Source organism: Rosa rugosa, chromosome 2 (genome assembly GCF_958449725.1).
Source record: "Rosa rugosa chromosome 2, drRosRugo1.1, whole genome shotgun sequence".
In the NCBI taxonomy this organism is placed as follows: domain Eukaryota; kingdom Viridiplantae; phylum Streptophyta; class Magnoliopsida; order Rosales; family Rosaceae; genus Rosa; species Rosa rugosa.
The window spans coordinates 43,317,797-43,340,178 of NC_084821.1; the positions used below are offsets into that span (position 1 = coordinate 43,317,797).

The following is a 22,382-nucleotide window of genomic DNA, read 5'->3' on the forward strand; positions in this document are numbered from 1 at the left end:
AGACCTAAAAATTAAACAATTGAGATGTAGATATGTGATTGAAAAGTGGGTTTAATAAGTGATCCCTTAAAATTGCCAAAAAAAAAACATCTCTTACTAAAAAGGCCTTGTATATATAAATATACACACACCCTGATGAAGATAGGCTTTGGTTTGAATAACAAATTGTGTTTTGTGAGGTGTGGGTCATAGTAACATCAGTTTTGGCCAAATTTACTTGCTATATATTGTTGGTGTGTGAAAATTGGAAGGCGATCCAGATTCTTCCAGTTAAACTTGATGATGATTACTTTTTTCTTTTTTTAGGTGACTACTTTTTGGTGGGACGTACAGCCCAAAAAGAAAAGGAAAAAGGTGTAACCAAAAAAAAAATAAAGGGAAAAGGGAGGAATATATAAAGTTGTTATGCCTTATAGATTATAAGGAGTAGAAATAACTGATGCACAAAATTCATTGAAGGGGAAATGGGTACTGAGGCTTCAGCAAGACTTGTTAGTAAATTTATAATTTTCTGCCTCATCTTCACTCTTTGGCAGCTTGGTTCTGAATTCAAAAATCGGAGTATAGCTCAAACGTTGCCCGATGAAGAAGGTAATTTATCATCCACTTCATATCTTTTCCTTAGAACCAAACACCATGTTATAAAAATCCGTACAACATCTTAGCATTCAAATCCAATGCATACAGTTTAATTATACCGAAAGAGCCCGAGTTTGTTTATTTTAAGAGAAACCGTAATACACCACCTCAAACGTACTCTTAATACACATCCCTTTAAAAATTTAGCAAACTTTTAGCTTGAACAGACAGAGGCTCTTCTCTAACATAGATGTTCAATTCTGATTTTTTTTTTCTTTGGTTGCTCTATCGAGTTTCTACTTTCTACATCTCTCAAGATCTAGCAAAATTTGAATTATGAAAAGAAATATATATATGTCAAAGATGCTGATACAACAACAATCTTCATAGATATCGAAAGCTGACTTTTCTTTCCCATTCCTTCTACTTATTTGCTCTGGTTCATAGGTTATTGTTTGTGGAGTTCCAAAAGAAAACCCCAAAACTTTTATCATTTAAAAAGTTAAAAAGTATTTATATATGATGAGATCAATTCTTTCAATTACTCGTTGCTAGCCATGAAATTGAAACAAGATATATGAGAAGTTTCATTAATTAAACCCAACTCAAATAAGATTCATGAATCAATGAAAGCTAGTGCATGTATAATTCCACAGTTTATGCAACTAGAAATCTGGAATTAATATTCAACAAATCATACATTCATGGAGTCATGGCATCCAAGTTTTCACCTTAACCACAATCATGGAGGATTTTCCTTAGAGGTTAAAAAAAGCAACTGCCATTAAGAGCATCGATCTTTAGCAGACTCTCTATCTTGACTCTTTATCTATTTTATGAGTAACATGTTTAGTTTTTATTAATTTTAGCAGATGCATCAGACTCCTAAGTGACTCTCCGTTTTAACTTTTAACTATCTCACTCCTAAATATAGAGAGGGAGATGAGAAATAATAGAGAGTTTGTTAAATTAAAACATTCATCTTCCTTTAAGTTATTCTATGTAATTTATAAATATATTTAAAATATTTTTTCTTCATTTAATAAATTAATAATATAAATTCAAACTTAGGTAAGATAGAGAGAATTGTTCATTATGATTTGGTGTAGTGTTGCATAAGTCTTCTATTTGTAAGTGGGAGATCATGAGTTAACTCACAAAAAACTAGTTTTTGATATGAGCAAAAAAGAAAATCAAGAGAATTGATACAGACGCATTTTAAAAGTGGCTAGCCAAAATGACTTTTTAGTTACTTTGGTTAAAATTTGACTTAGAATAGCTAACATTGCTAAAAACGCTCAGAGGATTATTTTTTTTTTTTTTTTTTTTTTGGGGTTAAATGTTGAGATGCTAATTAAAAATGATTCAGAAAAGAGAGATATGTATTAAGTAGAAAGGAGGGTGTATATAAAATTTTCATTAGTTTAAATGCTAAGGTAAACAAATTGTATAATAAGTATTATGTGTGTGTATTTAGCATGTGTTGCACCGATGTTGTAAATCAAAACAAACACACACACATATATATATAGTTTACAATAGTTTACATTTTTATTTTTGCATTTTTGGTTCTTTCTCAATCTTGTTAACAGCAACTAACTATTAGTCTAATGGTATCCTTCTCCTCCATAATGCAAGTGTTTTTGCTAATATAAAATAAAATGTTGGTCGACAGTGAGAGCTTTTAAGCAAGTAGCAAAAAAGTTGGGGTTAAACCTTGGATATCCTGGAGTGTTCTTAGATGGCTCATTCTGCAACCAGAGCTTATTTCTTGGCATCGGCTGTAACTGCACTTTTCAAAACGACACCATCTGCCATATCAGAAAAATGTAAGTTTGAAGTTTTAGATTTTAACTATACATATATGCAAATCATATGTTAAATCTCTGATCGAAATTGTTAATTAGCTAACTACATTTTGAGTGACAGTGAACTGAGTGCTAGCGGTTTGACTGGAGTTATACCTGATGAACTGGCCAATCTCACACATCTAGAGAGCCTGTAATTTGTCTCATTTTTCCCAACATTATATATCTAATGTCTTTCTTAACCTGTTCGATCATTACTATTTTGTGTTTTGTACCTGTATCAGCTGCCTTGAATATTTATCAACTTATTTGTTACCTCCAACCTCTTACGTACAATTCCGACACCAATTTGTCAAATACTTTTTTTTTTTGTCTATTCCATATATAATATTAGTATTGTCTTTCTGTCAGTTGCTAATAAGTTTCCTTAAATTTTGCTGAGCGTATGTTGCACAAATTTTCCAGAAAAAGGAAGAAAAAAATAAAAAATTGTATAGAAAAGCGTATGTTGATATCTTTTTTCTGGTTCTAGAAAATCTAGACAATTAAGTGATTAAGGTGAATTTGTAAGCTGGTTTAATTTTCAGGGATCTCAGTATGAATCAATTGACTGGTTCCATACCTGCTAGCTTGGGGAATTTATCTTGGCTCAATGACCTGTAAGCCTGTACTTGTGGATTTATGATTGTTGCGGCCGACTTGCTATATTTAAATCAATAGCTGTACATTTGATTGTGAAACTGTTATTTCTTGAACTCCAAATGTGCTCATTATACCTTTTTTTTTTTTTTATAAAAAAAAGTAATAATATCATTTCATAGCAACTCAGGCCAAAATGACACAATACAAATTCTCAAAAGGGATATATAATTAGGTACCATTACATTTGAAACAATTTCACTCATTTATTCAGGAGCCTGGCAGAACTAAATCTATTTGAAACAAAAAGATTTAATCATCTTTTGGTTATTAGTGAAATTACTTGTTGAGAAAACTAATATTGATAAGCTGGTTTGCATGTGTACTTGTATCAGGGATATTTCGAACAATCAATTGATCGGGTCCATTCCAGAGAGTTTGGGGAATATAAAATTTCAAGCGCAGTAAGTCTTGAATATCACGTTGTCTTAGAAAAAGAAGAAAAAAAAAAAAAGGAAAAAAGTTTTGATTTCAAGTTTCTCTTTGCTTCAATACAGCTACTCCATTAAGAAGGTTGACATGATTCGGGAGTACTTTAATCTGTAAGTATGGAACAAGATTAAGTACATTATTCGATCTTATAGATATATACTAGCATAGCCCACACTCTATGTGTGTGCGGAGATTTCGGGAGTTTCTTTCCTTTATGCTTGTAGGAATTTTTATTTATTTTATTTTTAGTTATATTTTATTTTATAAATTGACATTATTTTATTTGTTAATTAATTTTTTTAAATTTTTTTTATTAATATTTCAGAATTATAATTATAAAAAGAAATCAGTTATGTAGAGTAAGCTCTTTTCTTAATAATAGCATACATTTTTCTTAATAATAGAATAGATATAAATATTAAATATATATTAATTACTTAATCTACTGGGTATTTATACATTCAGGGATCTTTCAAGCAATCATTTGAGTGGATCCATACCCGTCACTTTAGGGAAATTGGCTGTCCCATCGTAAGTTTCTCACTAAGTAGGTCTATTGTTGGAAATGGTTTTCATCTGATGAAACTTAGGAATGGGAAAATGAAATTGATGATACTTAATTTTCGGATATGACAGGGCTGCCAACAGCGGATCGCCCCTAGCGCTCTCCCTGTACGTGAGTAGTACAATGTGTTTTTTTTTTCGACTAGGCATTAATCATGCAACGTTAAGTACATACGTCCTGATCAAATTACTTGTTATTTTAAAGTGGAATTATTCTGTACATTAATTTATTTAGGGATCTTTCAAACAATCAATTGACCGGGCCTATACCAGAGAGCTTAGGGAATTTGACTTTTGGGAACACACATATGTAAGTCGATCTCTTCACGTTACGTTCATGACTTCGGTCGTTTCATGTTTCACTACTAACAATTAATTATGTACGTTGAAGAAATTAAAGCTAGCTAGCAGTAATCGTTTATACCTCAGTCAACTTAGATGTATTGATCCATCCATATTATATATATATATAGTTATCTGTACGACAACTTTCTCAGCGGCTCTATACCAGCATCTTTGGGTGCATTGTCTCATCTCCGGACACTGTAAGTAAACTTTGCACACTCGTATTAATACCCCTATATTTCAATGATCAAATTAAACTTATTTATTTTTGTATGTATATATACATATATTCTCACGAGCAAGCTTTTTAATTAATTATCCTTATTTGAAGGGATTTGCATAACAATGGAATCTTTGGTACTCTCCCACAGACACTTGGAAATTTGACATACCTTCGAGGCTTGTAAGTTTCATTACACACACACATATACAGAGATTCGTTATAGAAATGAACTTTTTACTTTAAAAATTTGAAAATTATTACTATTTTATATTAATAAATGATATAATTTAATGATTTCAATTGTTGATCATTTAAATTCATACATAATAATTGTGTGTACAAAAAAGAATATATATATATATATATATATATATATATATATATATATATATATATATATATATATAAAGAGAATTTGGATTCTTGAAATAAAAAATATCTATCAGATTGGACTAGTTTGGAAAATTTAACTTATATTTAGGCTCGAATATCTTACTAATCTAGCTAGCTATATGTAGAATATGTATCAAATATAAATCTATTTGTTGTCGCAGCAAGGTCGGATCCAACAGTATCACCGGCACATTACCAAAAAGTTTTGCCAGCCTTCAATCGCTGACGAAATTGTACGTAATTAATATGCCCCTGCTCCCATTCAATCTTGATTTTTCAGTGCATATATATTACATTATTTAACCTGGCCAATTATGACATGATACTCACCCTGATAATCACTTTGGTTGCATGCAGTTCTGCAGCTGGTAACTATTTGTCTGGCCCTTTACCTGACTTCATAGCCAACTGGACTGAAATCGAAGAACTGTACGTACCTGAGTTTTCTATATAATTATATATAGCTTGTACTGCACTGTTGTCAAACGTACACAATTTTTTACACATATTGTGAGTCGTTGGATTTAAAAACTTTTTATGGTCTGGATTTATTGTTTGAATGATGTCAACAGAATACTAAGTGATGTGAAAAATGACATGGCATTACATATTTATAATAAAAAATTATAATTAGATTAAACGTTTCTTTAATAAAAGAAAAAACAAAATCTATTGCTCATATAAGAATAGTACAGAACACGATCAAAAGAAAGAAAAAAAGAAGAAGAGTAGAAGAACAAATGCCAAATGCTAAAATCATCATCTCCTGAAGAAGACCCGAAGTCACGAGTCAATTGGTGCTGGTTCTTCATGGTTTCAATTACTGGGAATTGCTAATAGAATCTCTCAAGAGATGTGCTAATCTGAAACATCTTTAATTCTCATTTTGATTTTCAGTTACTGGGATTTCCTAATATCTATGTAGCTGTTAGAAGGATTCTACTAAATATAATGGTATTGAATTTCATATTTATTTGCAGTCCTTTGTTTTCATTCATAGTACATGCTTATTTTATACATCGATTGAAATATTTTTCAACCAAAATGCTTGAAGTAGTTTTGGAATTTGTTTCCTGTGCCATTTTCCTAAACTGAATTTTTTGAATTGTTTAGTGAATTTGTAGACCGTTACCAGTACAACCATGGATTCTTCTCTCCATGTATCGTCTTGGTAATAATTAAAGAAATATTGGAACCCTAGTTGACCTCCAGATCCATGCCTTTTCCTCCAAAATTTTCTGACAGCCTCCATCCTTGATTGGCTTTGATCACCAGCACTCAATATTTTATCGAAACAAATATCAAAGCTCCAGGCCATCAAATATCGCATTTGATGATAGTGTTTGGAGAAGATGATATTCTTTTTAGTATTTGGTGTCTGGTTTTCTGCAATTTTTTTCCTTTCTTTTTTAATCGTCTTCTACTGTTTGTTTTTTCCTTTAATAAAGAAAAGTTCAATCTAATTATAATATTTGATCGAAAATATATAATGCCATGTCATTTTCCACATCACTTACTATTCTGTTGACATCATTCAAACAACAAATCCAGACCATAAAAAGTTTTTAAATCCAACGACTCACAACATGTGTAAAAAATTGTGTAAAATATGGTGTCCCATGATCCGGACCCAATTATATATAGCTTGTACTGCACTGTTGTCAAACGTACACAAGCAGCTATATTTGAATGAGAAAATGTCACAAACAATTTCACACAACTCGACACTGATATCTTAAATTGGCTATTTGCTTAATATCTCACAGTTGACATCTTAAATAGCAAATATCAGAATCAGAGGAAGGCAAATAGCCAATTTCACACAAGCAGCATTTTCAGTCTGATATCTTAAATTTCAAAATTATCACTTTAATATCTCAATTTATTTTTACTTATGAATTTTTATTTATAACGGTGCCAACTAAATTCATTTTACAAGGGCATTTTTGTCTTATTCTTTCTTTCTTTACAATTCATGAATTTCCCACCCAACGAATTTTTTTTTTCACCTCTTCTCTGAGTTCTCTTTCTATCTCTCTCTCTTCCTCCATCAATGAAAAAAAAATTCAAAGCCCATAACAAATAGATAATATTTCAGCATCCTATTTTATAAAATCTTTGCCTCCACAATTCTACAAATCAAAGAAAAACGAGCCTACAGTATCTTTGATGAACCACCCTTATTCTGGGAAACTGAATTTGTTCTTTTTCAGAGTAACAGGTGATTTGAAACAATCTGACATACCAAAGTGTCTAAATATCAGGCTGATAGAGAAACGAGAAACCGTCATCAATTCGTTTCCACAAAATCTAGATTACTTGATAAAAACAAGCCTACAGTAATCTGAAATCTAGACGTCATGGTCGAAGAGAGAGACAGGAAAAAAAAAAAGGAAAAATAATCAATTTTTTATTTTTTAATTGGATAAGGGTTATTTTACGAACATGTCCCTGAAAAAAGGGCAGCATCACTTGTTTTTTAACGGTGTGATTGACATGAGGTATTGAAGTAAGAGATAGATAAAAATTTAAGGTACTAAAGTTATAGTTTTAAAACTTTAGATAGCAAAGTGTCGAATACTCTAAAATTTGAGTACCGCATTTTAGCTATTTGAATTTGTCAATTGCTCTAACTTACTTCATTAAATTTTGTACAGTTATCTCAACGGAAACAATTTCCACGGAAGGATACCTGCCGGAATTTTTAATATATCGTATCTACAAATTTTGTAAGCGACCAAGTGTGCCAATTTACAGCTCCATGGGCACTAGCTAGCTATCTTTCCACTCGTCTAGCTTCTTGGAAATAGAAATCTCCCATGTATAATATACATTATTCAACTGATGTGTTATTCTGCCTTTCCTAAATTGCTTCTTTTTACTGTAGGGCAATAAGTGACGTCGGAGCAGACTCTAATTTCCAGTTCCCACCATCTACACATGTGACGACAAGTTTTTTTCATCGTATTCTGTTAGTAAATTGCTTATTGCACACAATGTATTATTTCGATAAAAAAAAAAATTTCGAACCATATATAAAGAGTCTCATAATAAGTTCTCCAGTTAAGTGGTTGATTTATTAGAAATTCAAGGGTAGTCCCCCACTTCTTTAAACTTTAATAATAATTAAAAGTCAAAATTTCATTGACTCATGAGTTTCAACCATCTTCAAAGTAACATGTACTAGCAATATCTACTTAGTCGGCGTGCATTTTTAGCAGCATTATTTGTTGTCGTGTATCTGCAGGATACTAAGAAACTGCTCAATCACTGGTCAAATTCCTTCTTACATTGGAAATATGTCATCATTATCGAACCTGTAAGTTCTTTTGTTTAGTTTCCTCTGTAAACCTTCAAATATATCCACATGTAATCAAGTAAAGCTCCGATCATATATACTATAACATGTTTCAGCCATGTCATCTTTTATTTCTCCCTCTCCCTAACATTTCTCTTGTTTCATCCCTTATTCGTCTCCCTCCAAACGAGTCTCATGCCTTTTTAAATTTATGTTGCAGAGACTTGAGCTTCAACAACTTAACGGGTAGAATCCCAGATGCTTTGAAAAACTTAAATTTAAGTTACATGTATGTGATATATTACTCTCCACCCCATGAATACGTTCAACCATAACCACAAATTTAGAAAATTGCAAGAATATTTATACTTGCTGTAATGTACTTCATGCATGCATGTTCTCTTCAGATCTTTTTCAAACAATATGCTTTCTGGGGAAATTCCTGATTGGATTCAAAATGCAAACTGGAGTAAGATGTATGTTTCGATATATGTACATCCTATCTATTCTGTATTTAGTACCGATAACATTTTATTGACTTTCTCTAATTAGGAGCTTGTTAGGTACCTCCAGTGTACAACATTCTCATTTATATATGTTTCTTTTATTCCAGTGATCTTTCATACAATAATTTTTCAAAACCAACATTTGAAAAATCGTCCAAGTTAGACTGGTAAGAAATTAACGATGCATTTTCTATTCAATTAGTAAGGAATCTGAATATATTTGAAATATTAATTGCATGATATCTCTCTGTTCTAGGAATTTGTTTTCCTGCTGCTGCAACTTCTCAACCTGTCTGCCAAATACGTATGACCATATCTTGTCTATTGTACTGTTAGAAAAACTTGACGATAAAGTTATTTAGAATAACTTGTGGCGATTATACTTACAGAACGGACCCAACCACGGAGAAGTATTGTCCAAGGCCTAATTGTAAGTTCATCTTATAGACAAAATTTATTTTAAGTCTAAAATTTATTTTCCATGTTGGATGTAATTCACACTAATTTTTTTGTTAATTGCGGTCCTACAACTCACTTGTCACATAAGATTTTTTTTCCTTTTCAATTTTGTCCAATCTATTATAGCATTTTGTAATAAATTGAATAGATTGTCATCCTAATTAACACAATTAATAAAGGTCAAATAAGATTTCATGAAATAAAAAATTCAATTTATTTTCTGTTAACGTTAGTGATCCGTGGGATCTCTAGTTAGCTTAAGTGAGAGAGAGAGAGAGATTGACACGAGATGTATAGTGGTTTGCCTCCCGCCTTAGCGGGAGACTACGTCCACTTGAATGTGTACTAGTGTGTCGAGCCTTGCGGCCTAACAAGATTACAAGAGATGTAATGGGATGTTGTGGAATGAATTGGTTGTAATGGAATTGGTGTTTAAGTGGGAGGAGAGTTCCTTTTATAGGTGAAGGAATGCTTCTCCTTTACATTGTTTTCGATGTGGGACAAGCAAACAACTATTCTAGTATAGAAATGCCTAGTTGCGGAGGCAACTTGGCAAGGCTGGAAAGGTGGCTTCTCGGCGGCGGATTTGCGACTTCCGGATACCGTAGCGTAGCTTGAACATAGGGCTACAAGATGCAAGTAGCGGTTGGGCCTCACCATGACTTGTGGGTGTCCCAAAGAGGGCGTTAATTATGCTTGGTGATGTAGCAAACTAGCCTTGCTAGTAGAGGTATCTACAAGTCCCCGAAGTCCGCAAGCAAGAGGAGCTTCTTGGTTGGAGAGTTCAAATCATGAAGTCATCAAGCATAAGTAACATCCGAGAGGCGCACGGCCCCTACAAGTCCCCGAGCTCCGCAAGCAAGAAGGGACTCGCCATCCTGCATCACAAAAGACAAAAAAGTTCGTATATGTAGTTACATCGGTGGTGCACTAATGTATGAAGTGCATGAGATAATGGGGCGTCGCCCTGCCGCACGGCGGTAGGTCGTAGACTATAGACTCGTGGAGCCCGGAGGCTAGACCATATGTAGGAAAACGTGAAAAAGTGTGGTGCCCGGAGGCTAGACCATATGTATGAAGCATTGTGAGCTGAGAGCGTAACTAAAGCATGTTGGATAAGCGGAGCGAGTTAGGTGTTCGAGCGAGTTGGGTGTAGGCGCTGTATGAGCGTGTGGGGCGTAGCCCAAGCGATTCGCGGCCATGCTTTGATACCCAAGCGAGTCGTAACCGTTTCGCAAGCGTTTATCCGAGCATGTTTAATTGAGCTATAAGTGTCACAAGGTTCACAATGAATGTCACATGAAAGTGAATTTAAGCATGTATGTGTGTAGCATGTACTTGTAGGAAAGTTGCTAACTAATAACATGTTGCAGGCATGCTTAAGGGTTATAGAGACATGTATAGTCATGGCATCAGCGGTAGCTCAAATTGCAAGAGCGCAAGGGATAAGAGGAAGGCACTTATCTGGCGGATGCGATGTTTCGATGTCGAAGTTGGGCGGAGGCCTGCAGTGGGCGGAGGCCTGGGGTAGGCAGAGCTGTGCCTTGCCGTTGAAGTTGGCCGGCGGTGTCTCAGAGCTCAGCGACGCTACAGTTGGCGGTGCTGAGGTGACGGCCGTGCTGGTGCTAGCGGTAGCGTTCCAGAAGAGGCTGGTGGCGGTTGTGATCCCTCTGGCGGAGGACTCGCCGACGGAAGGATTGGCTGGCGGAAGCTTTGTCTGGCACGGCGGAGGTTTGGCCAGCGTTGAAGCTCGGCGGAGCGGAGCACCTGCGGAGAGGATGATCGAAGATGGAATGGTGGTGGCCATGATGAACAGATGATCTCCATGGGTGCCCAGACCAGGTGGGGGATGCTCACCGGAGATGGAGTTCGGCGGTGAACAGTCTAGCGTTGGCTCCTGGAGGGGCAGCGGAGACTCGTGTCGGCCTTTTGCTGGCGGGGGTTGGCCAGGGGAGCGGAGCCTTGGCTAACGGAGGATGCTCGGCGGAGCGGAGCTCGATTTGGTCGGCGGAGCCTGTCAGCGGTGCTCTGTCCATGGCCGGCGGAGGCAAGCTAGCGAAGACAGTCTGGCGGAGCAGAGACAGTCCAGCGGAGCGGAGCTCGGCGCTCGGCGGAGTTGGCTAGCGGGGTCTGGATGAGTTTCCGCTGGAGATTGGCGGTGCTGCCACCTGGCGGTGTCTCAATCCGCTGGCGATGGTGGTGAAGTTGCAGGCGCTTGATGGGAGAGAGGAAGCTTGTTTGGCGGTGCCTGCTGGGCGGACTGCCCTTGTGCTTGCCGCTAAGGAGTTTTAGCGGGGGAAGCTCAATGGTAAGCTTAGCGGGGCCGCCGATGAAGCTTGGCGAATGATTGCTAGCGGTTTATTGCTTGGCCGGTGAAGTTCAGCGGGAGTGGCTGCCAGCGGTGCATCCCGGCGGTGAACTTCCAGCGGTGTCGCTCGGTGGTGATGAGGCTGGCCGCTGGTGGAGCGAAGCGTGGTCAGCGGAGATTGCTTTGACTTGGAGCTCGGCGGAGGCTCGGAGTTCGGCGGAGCTGGGGTGCAGCGGACCTGGAACTCGGCAGAGGACTCCGAAGAGGAGCTGCAGAGCGGCGGTGATGTTGATCAGACCTGTGCAGCGGAGCAGATCATCATAGACATACCCTGTTGGGCGTTGACTCTTGAGTTGGGCGTTGACCCGCCATGGTCAGCGGAGATCAAAAGTTGATCAAGCCATGATGGGCGTTGACCTACTCCGCCGGGCGCTGACCAGCCATGGTCGGCGTTGACTTGGCCGCTAAGGATATGTTGAGATGTCTTAACTCAATGGTAAGTGTGACGAAGCCTTTGTGTGACGGCTTCCCACAGACTGCGCCAATGTTAACGTTAGTGATCCGTGGGATCTCTAGTTAGCTTAAGTGAGAGAGAGAGAGAGAGAGATTGACACGAGATGTATAGTGGTTCGCCTCCCGCCTTAGCGGGAGACTACGTCCACTTGAATGTGTACTAGTGTGTCGAGCCTTGCGGCCTAACAAGATTACAAGAGATGTAATGGGATGTTGTGGAATGAATTGGTTGTAATGGAATTGGTGTTTAAGTGGGAGGAGAGTTCCTTTTATAGGTGAAGGAATGCTTCTCCTTTACATTGTTTTCGATGTGGGACAAGCAAACAACTATTCTAGTATAGAAATGCCTAGTTGCGGAGGCAACTTGGCAAGGCTGGAAATGTGGCTTCCCTGCGGCGGATTTGAGACTTCCGGATACCGTAGCGTAGCTTGAACATAGGGCTACAAGATGCAAGTAGCGGTTGGGCCTCACCATGGCTTGTGGGTGTCCCAAAGAGGGTGTTAATTATGCTTGGTGATGTAGCAAACTAGCCTTGCTAGTAGAGGTATCTACATTTTCTAAACAAGGTTTCCTATTATTACTGTTCTTTAATTCAAGTTAATAATTAGTGCATTAAATTTAAATAATCTCTCTCTCTCTCTCTCTCTCTCTCTCTCTCTCTCTCTCTCTCTCTCTCTCTCTCTCTCTCTATATATATATATATATATATATATATATATTAGTTCAAGCACCCAACAATCTCATTTCTTTTTGAAAATGGGCTGGTGCGGCAGCCCTCAAGCTTTGATTAATGAAATTGCAGAATACAAGGGGGGGGGGACATAAAGCCTGAACCCAATAAGCATAAAGAGACCATCCTGAAATAATATCAGAACTCTCCACAAATCTATGTATTCTAACAAGTACCAATTAGCAAAGAGTGCATGAATGGCTACTCCATTTGCTTTGACATAGCGGTGACATACCAGAAATATAACTCTATAACGAAGAAGCATCATTACAAATAGCACAGCTTTCCTACTATGTTGTCACACGGAAATAAATCAGGCGACACTCAATTTCATCCCGCCACTAGGAGGTTGCGTCCATTTGATCAAGCAAATAGTTCGCCGCTCCGCTAGGCCAGACAAGGCACTCTGAGAGTGCATACCGGGACCAAACCCACTTCGTCCGGCCCTATCCACATGAGATAGGAATTTATTGCCGGCATAAAGCCATAGCTAATTAAACATAAAAAGCAATAACACAAAAATAAAAGATAAAAACAACATGGGCCATGAGCCAAAGCCCAGGCCCAATCATCACAGAGCCCATGTCTAAGTGAATGCCTGCTGCCGCCACACCACCGCCATCTCGCTAGCATCTCTCATGCCATCCCATCACTGGCGACACCTCCCCCTCCATCTACTGTACCCCGAGCAAAAGTGGACCGCCCACGCTCCGACCTAGGATAGAGCAGACCGACAATCGACCTCTCTACGCCAGATCTTCCCCACACATCATGCCCGACCTGATCTGTGCCTGCACTCAGACCGACACCATCTGGGACTCGCGCCGCCGCTCTCACACCCAGAGCCCCAGCCCTGCCCCACGTCACCTGCCTGAGATCTCCCCATCGAAATCCCATCCCCGCCTGGTTGCTAACCAACCATCATCGACCTGCAAGCGATCTGGACAGCGCCGCAACCACCACTCGAGAGAAAAGTCGAGAGTTTTTTACTGGAAAAAAATAAAATCTCATTTCTTTATTTTTCTCTCCAAATGTATGGCTTCTCCCTTCTTAGTTCCTTTTTATGTCTTACTAATATGACTCCTTCAGTTCGCATCTACCTTTATTATAGACTTTCTAAGAATTTTTTGCATACCTCTATGTTGAAATGATTACGGTGTTAGTCAAATTTTGTCCTAGAATTTAATTAGACATATTTATTTCACACTTATATGCCTTATTGGTAGTCAATGTTTCCTACATTTTGATTATGAATAAATTTAAAACTACCTTGCTATTTTTCCATTACCTTGTACATATATAGATGTATTTGCACTTTTGATACCTAGTACAAAGAAAATAGGATTAAATTCAGTTTACTCCCTCAAATTTTGGGTCAAAAATCAGTTTGGTCCCCGATATTTTTTCTTTTAATCACGATGGTCTCTGCACTTCTTATTTTCACCACCCGCATCCAAATTTCAAATTTGGCTCCAATCATGACGCCACAAGCTGACTTGGCACCGACAGCATGGCTTACAAGAAGGGCAAAATTGACATTTTCAAATAAAAAAACAAAAAACACCCAAATAAAAAAACAAAAAACACCCAACCCCAAAAAAATGCACCTCTCTCTCAGCTTAATGAGTCTGTTTGGCTTGGATAGAGAAGTGGTCAAGGGGATCCGGATGGGAAACGATTGGATTCCTTGGTGGTAGAGGGGAAAGGAAAGGTTGGTAGGCGTCCCACGTTGTTGCATATGGATTGATCTCAAGCTCCGAGCAAGGGCGATGTTCAAGGGGGTTGTTGGGTTGCTCAGTTGAGCAACCCAGATCCCTTTCGGATTTGGTTTGTTCGAAGGTCATGATTGTTGGGACATTCGACGAGTGGTGGCGTAGTGGTGCGATTGCAGGGTGGTCGACATGCTGGCGTCATGATGTGCCAATCATAGATTTGTGTGAAGTTTGGTCTAGATGGCAACCCAGATCCAATCAAAATTGGGTCTGCCAGCTGGATGAGCTGTCTACTGCGGCTAAGGCACCCAATAAGAGGTGGCGACGACGATGCTTGTCGGACGTTCAGGTCGTAAGATGGTGATGGCAGTGGTGTTGCCAAGCTCTTGGTTGCACAACGACGGCGCACTGCCCAGGTGTATTCACTTGGTGCATGAGCTGCCAGCAGATGGATTGTTAGTGGTTGGACCATGTCTCTTTCTTGTTATGAGTTTATTGAGTCTTTGATTCTTGAAATACTTAGCAGATGTTTGTGGCAGACATTGAAATTACTAGATGATGATATATTGGTGTTGCCTAAGATAAGGCTAATTTTATATGTGATTCTTCCGTACTTATCTCAACCATATGGGTTTTGATGAAGAAGACGAAGAAGCAGATTGAGGTGTTGAAGTTGAGATCGATCGAAAGGTGGAGAGATTGGAGCAGTGTCGGAACAACTTGCACATTGCGCTCGAATCCGACCCAACCTTAAGTCCTTAACCTCATTACTGGAAGAGGAAGAAGAATAAGGGTGTGGATTGGAGCAAAATCAGAACAAAGGGTAGTTTGGATATTGTCCAAAATCTTAAAAATTGGTCATGTTGTCGGTGCCAAGTCAGCTTGTGACATCATGATTGGAGTCAAATTTAAAATTTGGATGCGAGTGATGAAAATTAGAAGTATAGGGACCATCGTGATTAAAAAGATTGGAGACTAAACTGATTTTCGATCCAAATTTTGAGGGAGTAAACTGAATTTAGTCCAAGGAAATATCCTAAGGGAAATGTAAGCAGCAACGATAATTTTTTCCATACTTTTTTATTAGGAACAATGTTGAAACTACCTTGCTCTTTTTTCATTACCTTGTGCATAGTTACGTTTGCACTTTTGATACTGAGTACAAGGGCAATATTCTAGAAATAGAGATGCGTTTTGCATATCTTAAAAGAAGGCAAGTAGTGGTGGTTTCTTTCTCTACCTATTAATTAGAAATAATGTTAAAGCTCGATTATGCACTAGCATACTACTATAGCTAATAGCTCTATGTATTGTTGTGTCTCAATTTTCATTAGTCGCTACTTAGTTTTTTTTGTTTTTTTTTAATAGAAAGTGATATCATTAGAATCAATAGCCGGCAAACTTCCAATGGTTAGAGTCTAGCTACACTTACAAAAAGATAGCCGGCAAGAAAATCCGGAACCCTAATCTAAGTAAAGCAAACTCATTATATAGTGAATTTATAAACAAAGAAACTCATGTCTTATAGGGAAAAATCATTCACTAGCCTCCCATTAGCCAATTACGCAATTGTGGCACCAACAGAATGCCACTTCCTAGTCAACAAATAGGAGCATCTCCTTATCCACAAGCCACTTAAAATACACCAATCAGATCCAAGATAATTACCAACTCTCGAAGAAGTCACGATCTAAATGGATTAGCACTTGAAAACCATAGCTGGCCCTAAAACATGCCCAAGTGGGTCTAAAGTTCTTGGGTCGGGCCTGCCCAATTCACTAAGTAACAAGTGAGGGTGGCAAAACACCCTCCTTGATTTCCCATGAACTAGGCCCAGCTAGCCCAAACTCAGAATCAGACTCAGAACCCCAGGCCCAATTCCAAGCCTAGGAAACCACTCTGAGCAACACCACCTCCACTGCACGTTCCGGCGGCCGTTTTCTCCAGAAGGCGATATCTGTGCCGCCTCCTTGTATTCAATCAAACTACTCCACCACCGGACAGATCAGACCAGCAACAACCAATCAGTCTGAGTCTATAAGTCCCAGCCTGCCTTACCCCTTTGTATGCCAGAAAGAAACTCTCCCTCCCTTCCGACGCTATTGCTCGCTCCGACACCGATTCAACCAGCATAGCACCGCTCGCCGCGCCATTCTCCTGTACGACATCGATACAGAGCCCATATCGCACTCGATCTCATGATCTCTCCACCAATCGACGCACTAGACGCCCAGGCCCTCAGCGAGGTGCCTTGCGGGACCTAACTCTACTCGAGGTTGAGAGATTGAAACCTCCAGTCCCAATTCTACCGTCGTCGTTGTTCTCGAACTGTAGGGTTCACTATATTATTTTGCTTTTAGTCGCTACTTAGTTTGTCTTAGTTATTTATTTATTTATTTTTTCACCCTTTTGATATCAATGCATTATATTGTTTGAGAATTAGTGATTTTTCATGTAGGTATACATGATATGTTTACATAGTTTTAAGTGCATATTGTTTGTTATAATTATTTTCTTTGAGTAGATTTGAGGAATTTGAAATTCAAAATTTAAAGATTTAAACTGAAAAAAAAAACCCCAAATTAAGAAATTTTCATTTGTTTCCTTAATTTACCTTGCGGGGCAAAATGGAAAACGATAAAAGTGATTGGACCGCAATTAACAATAAAAAAAATGAATTGGACACTGATTAAAATATCTCTTTATTATATTGAACTCTATCAGTCTATCTATATCTAACAATTATATATATAAATATATATATTAATAGTAAATGTGTTTAATTTCTTCAGACCATTCATTGTTTATAAATTGTGGTGGTGGGGAGCCGATTAAGGTTGATGGAAATGTATATGATCAAGATAATGATACATTACAGTTTTACCTAAGTCCAAAAGGAAACTGGGCTCGAAGTAGTGCTGGAAGCACCGTTGATGCCTTCAATTCCAGTGAATTCTTAAAAAGCATGAGATGTGGGCTTTCCTCTGAAGCAACTTTATACAAGAGTGCTCGCAGTTCCCCGGTCTCTCTAAAATATTACGGGTTCTGTTTACGTAAAGGCAAATACAGGGTAATACTTCATTTTGCTGAAATTGTTTGCGAGGATATGAGTTACAAAAGTACAGATAAACGCATATTTGACGTATATATTCAGGTAATGTTTTTTTTTTAACTTTGTCACCGGTACTTAGCAACACTTATTTGCGTTAGTACTATTGCATGCTTTGTCATTTTAACTAATTATGTATAAATGGTGATTGGTTGGTGTAGGGTGAGAGGAAACTAAGGGATTTCAACATTATAGAGAAGGCAGGAGGTCCGAATTTAGTACATGGAGAAAATTTCACAGCGGTTAATGTAAATGATGGTGTATTAGAGATCCACTTCTACTCGGCGGGAAAAGGGACTCTTCAGGGACCTCTCATATCTGCTATATCCGTAACTCCAGGTCAACAAATATTAATTATTTTCCTCCTTTTACATGCCTATATTTATTTGGACGTACGATCTGATCCTAAGCTAACGTAATTACTAATTGTATATTGAGAAATCAGAGTACAAGCTACACAAACAACTATCTCCTTTGCACATAGCGCTCATTACTGTGGCCTCAATCATAGCTTTCGTATTGCTTTTATTGCTTTTTGCCTGGATGATGGGATGGCTGGGTACAGATCACTTACAAGGTAACATAATGTACACTGGCTAGCAACATTTGACAAGTATTCACTCTTTCAAGAATTCTTACTGAATTTCAGCTTACATCTCTGATCACTTGTTTGTGGAACAGAAATAGATATAGGTCTAGAAAAGCCTGTCACCCTCAAACAATTAAAAGTTGCTACAGGGAATTTTAGCAAGAGGAAAGAGATTGGTCAAGGGGGTTTTGGGACCGTTTACAAGGTATCTAATTTTCTCTGTCCTTGTTTTTATTGTGGAGTTTCAGCTACAACCTACAAACTAGCGATCTTTAACTTGCAAATTCAGTTCTTCAGGAGAAATGGAGTTAATAATGTATTTCATTTGTTTGGTTGTAATTGCGTGCAGGCTGAAGTGCAAGGAAAAATTGTAGCTGTGAAGAAACTTTCCTCTCATTCAGAGGAAAGGATAAATCAGTTGAAAAATGAGTTTTATGCTTTGAAATCAATGAGTCAAGAGAACCTTGTTCAGTTACTGGACGTTTACAATGCAAAAGGCCTGCATTTGCTCATCTATGAATATATGCAAAACAAATCCCTTGCACACGCTTTATTTGGTAAATAATTTTATCAGGCCCTTTTCTTTTTGTTATATTTTTTCTGTTCTAATATTATAATTATTTAGGAGAAAATATATTGATGTGGTGACTATATGGTTGCAGACTCAAAGTCCAAATTGAAACTTGATTGGGAAGCTAGGTTTAACATTTGCTTGGGAATAGCTAGGGGATTGGCGTATCTACATGAGCATCCCAGGCTGAAGATGGTTCACAGGGACATTAAATCAGCTAATATTCTTCTCGATGGAAACCTCAAGGCTAAAATATCAGACTTTGGATTGGCAAGCCTTTACACCGAAGATGATCAATTCAAGTTCGTCAAAGTAGAAGTGACAGAGTAAGTAAAACTATAGAACAGTACCTACTCCCTGCCACTTTATATATACTTACTGCAATCTTCGACTTAGTAATGATAAGTTACCTCTTGTTTTCTGCAGGGGATATATGGCACCCGAGTATGTTCGAGGAGTTGTGACATCTAAAGCTGATGTCTACAGTTTTGGGGTGGTTATACTTGAAACTGTTAGTGGAAGGAAAAATGCAGGACACAAGCGAGATAGCCAGGAAACTGAATTTCTTTTAGACACGGTAAGCAAAATTGGCATCTCCATGCTTTTCTGCCTTCTTTTTGAAGGAATGGATGGATTTCAAAACTTTTTAATTAGTGCGGAATTAGTTTAACAATTAAACTACTAACTAAACATAAAATCCATTCCTTTAACCCATGATCTTGGCTTATTATGATATGTGTATAAACATAGCATGCATAGTAAGGAAGAACAAAGAAGTAGTTTATGTTCTGCTCACCCTTGGAGCGTGATTTTAATCCGATCCAAGTGAACCACCAAAGTTCCTCTCCTTGATCTCTCCTTGTGTGTGTTTCCTCCACCTTGAAGCACCTTGAATTAAGAACTCCTTCTTGTGCTTATAATCTCCTCCTTGATGTAACAAGTAAAGCCACAAAATGATATGGCCTCTAAGGATCTTCACCAAGTGAATCACGAGATGAAGAAAGATGAAAGAAAAGAAGAAATTATGCAAGTGTTCTTCTTTCCTTTAATTTCTGCAAATGGACCAAGAGAGAACTCTCTCTCTCTCTCTCTCTAATCTGAAAATAATGGTGTGGAGACACACTAATTATTATTTCCATACTTTCTCTTTTATATAATAGGAAATAACTCCAATTACTAAAAGAAAAATATTGACTTTAATAAAGCCAATATGTTGGCTGGTCCATACAAGTTATTGGGCACTAAAAATGTGTCTTGGGCTTTCATTTAAATCTCATTTAGTGAAGCCCAAGTCCACACCAAAACCCGACAATCGTTTAGGCCCAATAGGTTCGGTTTTTACCCGAAAATCCTAATTATGTCCAAATAATAAATCTAATTAATTATTTGGTCATAACCAACTCTTGTTTAATCTTCTTCATATACAATCTCAAGGATCCACTTATATGATGTGCGATCTCTTAGGTTCTAATTAACGAGGCAGTGAAGTTTATAGAAACCATTCTATTTTGTTTACGAATCAAAAACTCCATTTTTGATTCTCCATTGTTATTAGGATTATAAATGTTTATTAATCCTCGGGGATTTCACAAGTCATGAGTGACGTCTTGCAACATATCATGACTACCCTAGTTAATGTAGAATGACAAAGAACCTATTCAATTGGAATTACAATACAATATGGTCATTCTCTAACACGATGTTCTAAATCACATCATCGGGGTATGGAATTAATATGTCAATCCCCTAATGTGATTTTCTTTCTTATGTGATTCTTAGAAGGTGATTAGAAACTCCTTTTTAATCTCATTCATTGCTTTGGCCAAAGACTCATTGAATCACATCTTTGAACATACACCTTATTTACTTAAGGATAGAGATTCCTTATTGTACACTCACATGTCTCCATGACCGAATTGATTATACCAATGAATGCATCTATTATATCCAATAAGGGACACAATATTATTGCACCATCAAGAGATAATTCATTCACTCATAAAACAACTATGGTGTCTCAGGTCAAAGGACTAATTTGTATTATTGCAATTTAGAGTTCAAGTTTGACATGTAAGTATGGAAACTCTAATGATCGCGTTCAGTGTACTCTTTAAGTTAAGAGCACCCACATACTTGTATTAGTGTCTCTACACAAATGATAAGAGACATATCATCCTCCATATTGAGCATACATAGTATGTGCTAGTCTTTCCGGATTATCAATGTCCAAGTGATAATCCTATGACTATGAACCTTTTAGGATAAGAGTGTAAAAGAGTAAAGGTCTCACACATCTAACTCTTTAGATTACTTTCTCTTTAACTCATATTCCTTGGACTTTGTTCAATCAAATATCAAATATAAGCAATGAACAATAAACTTGCCATTTTGATTAATAATAATTACAATAATAATTACATCAAAATGATTGTTTTAGGACACAATTCCTTCACTTTTTGTTGTCCAAACTGTGCGGTAAAGCTATAATCTCATTTAACTCGACTTCTGTGTTGTGTGTGGAAATGCAGGCTTGTGATTTACAGCGAAAAGGAAAGTTGGTGGACTTGGTTGATAAAACCTTGTCTAACAAATATGATGCAAAACAAGCCATCATCATCTTGAATTTAGCAGTAAAGTGCATCAATATATCGCCAACTCTGAGGCCTACTATGTCTGAAGTTGTGAGTGTTCTCGTTGGCGACAAAAAAATTGAGGAGATCTGTTCCTCTGATCAGATTGAGGACATCAACGACCCCCATGTGAAGGATATCGCAGAGTTCGCAGTGTCGAAGTACAACAAGAAATCCGGGAAGAAGCTGGAGTTACAGAGCGTGGTGAAGGGCGAGACTCGGGTCGTCCCCGGCGAGAATTACCGGCTCGTCATCGCAGTCAAGGATAACTCGGTGGCGGCCAAGTACGAGGGCGTTGTGTATGAGAGGTTTTGGGAGCATACTAGGGAATTGCTCTCCTTCGATAGTCACATTGCACAAGTTGATTCCTCTGTTTCTATGGAAGTAACCTCGAGAGCATCCACACCATCCAATTTGATCAAAGGGGAAGATGAAACAGAACACATTTCTGAGAGTACCCCCTAGAGATTTCCAAATGAAACACAGTAGTCTAGCCAAACGTCTCTGTCTATTTTTTTTTCCTTGTTTTTGGACTTGATGGACTCTACTGCGATCTGTATTTAACATGTACAGAATAGATTCCTGGCTTTGTCTTGTCAAATTGGATGTTAGCTAGGTATCACCGCCAACGCTAATACATGAATTTGAAATTCTTCTAATCTAAAACTCTGGCCGAATTTGTACAATTGAGAAAGCCAAAGAAACAAGGAGGGAAAACAAATGCCAAACTTATCTAGCTAGAGCAATTAATTATGAAGTTTATGCAGTAAATGACATGGATTGACATAATATATACATATTTCTGCTTCATTTCGTTCTCTTTTCATCTGGTTTTAGTGCTACTGTCTGCTTGGGGTACATTTCATTAAGATGAAGCACTGAATCTTGGTGCAGGGGAGCTTAATGTACATTT

The 22,382-nt window shown here is 37.7% G+C and overlaps 1 protein-coding gene across 4 annotated transcripts; it reads left to right on the forward strand.

Moving 5' to 3' along the window:
• The first annotated feature begins 432 nt into the window (after window positions 1-432).
• LOC133734188 (probable LRR receptor-like serine/threonine-protein kinase At1g53420) lies at window positions 433-22,135 on the forward strand. 4 transcript variants are annotated; one of them, XM_062161821.1, is made up of 29 exons: window positions 433-591; window positions 2,255-2,408; window positions 2,509-2,580; window positions 2,975-3,046; window positions 3,422-3,490; window positions 3,584-3,628; window positions 3,984-4,049; window positions 4,155-4,190; window positions 4,318-4,392; window positions 4,556-4,627; window positions 4,759-4,830; window positions 5,205-5,276; window positions 5,401-5,472; window positions 7,701-7,772; window positions 7,931-8,014; window positions 8,291-8,362; window positions 8,562-8,630; window positions 8,749-8,817; window positions 8,955-9,014; window positions 9,104-9,151; window positions 9,237-9,277; window positions 17,363-17,724; window positions 17,841-18,018; window positions 18,125-18,256; window positions 18,361-18,473; window positions 18,618-18,825; window positions 18,931-19,165; window positions 19,266-19,416; window positions 21,368-22,135. In XM_062161821.1, exons 1-29 carry the CDS (start codon window positions 465-467, stop codon window positions 21,932-21,934), a joined length of 3,465 nt encoding a protein of 1,154 aa, XP_062017805.1. In that variant the 5' UTR covers window positions 433-464; the 3' UTR covers window positions 21,935-22,135. The 4 variants fall into 4 exon arrangements, with proteins under 4 accessions (XP_062017805.1, XP_062017807.1, XP_062017806.1 ...); XM_062161823.1 differs by lacking the exon at window positions 7,701-7,772; XM_062161822.1 differs by lacking the exon at window positions 3,584-3,628.
• Window positions 22,136-22,382: the final 247 nt, after the last annotated feature.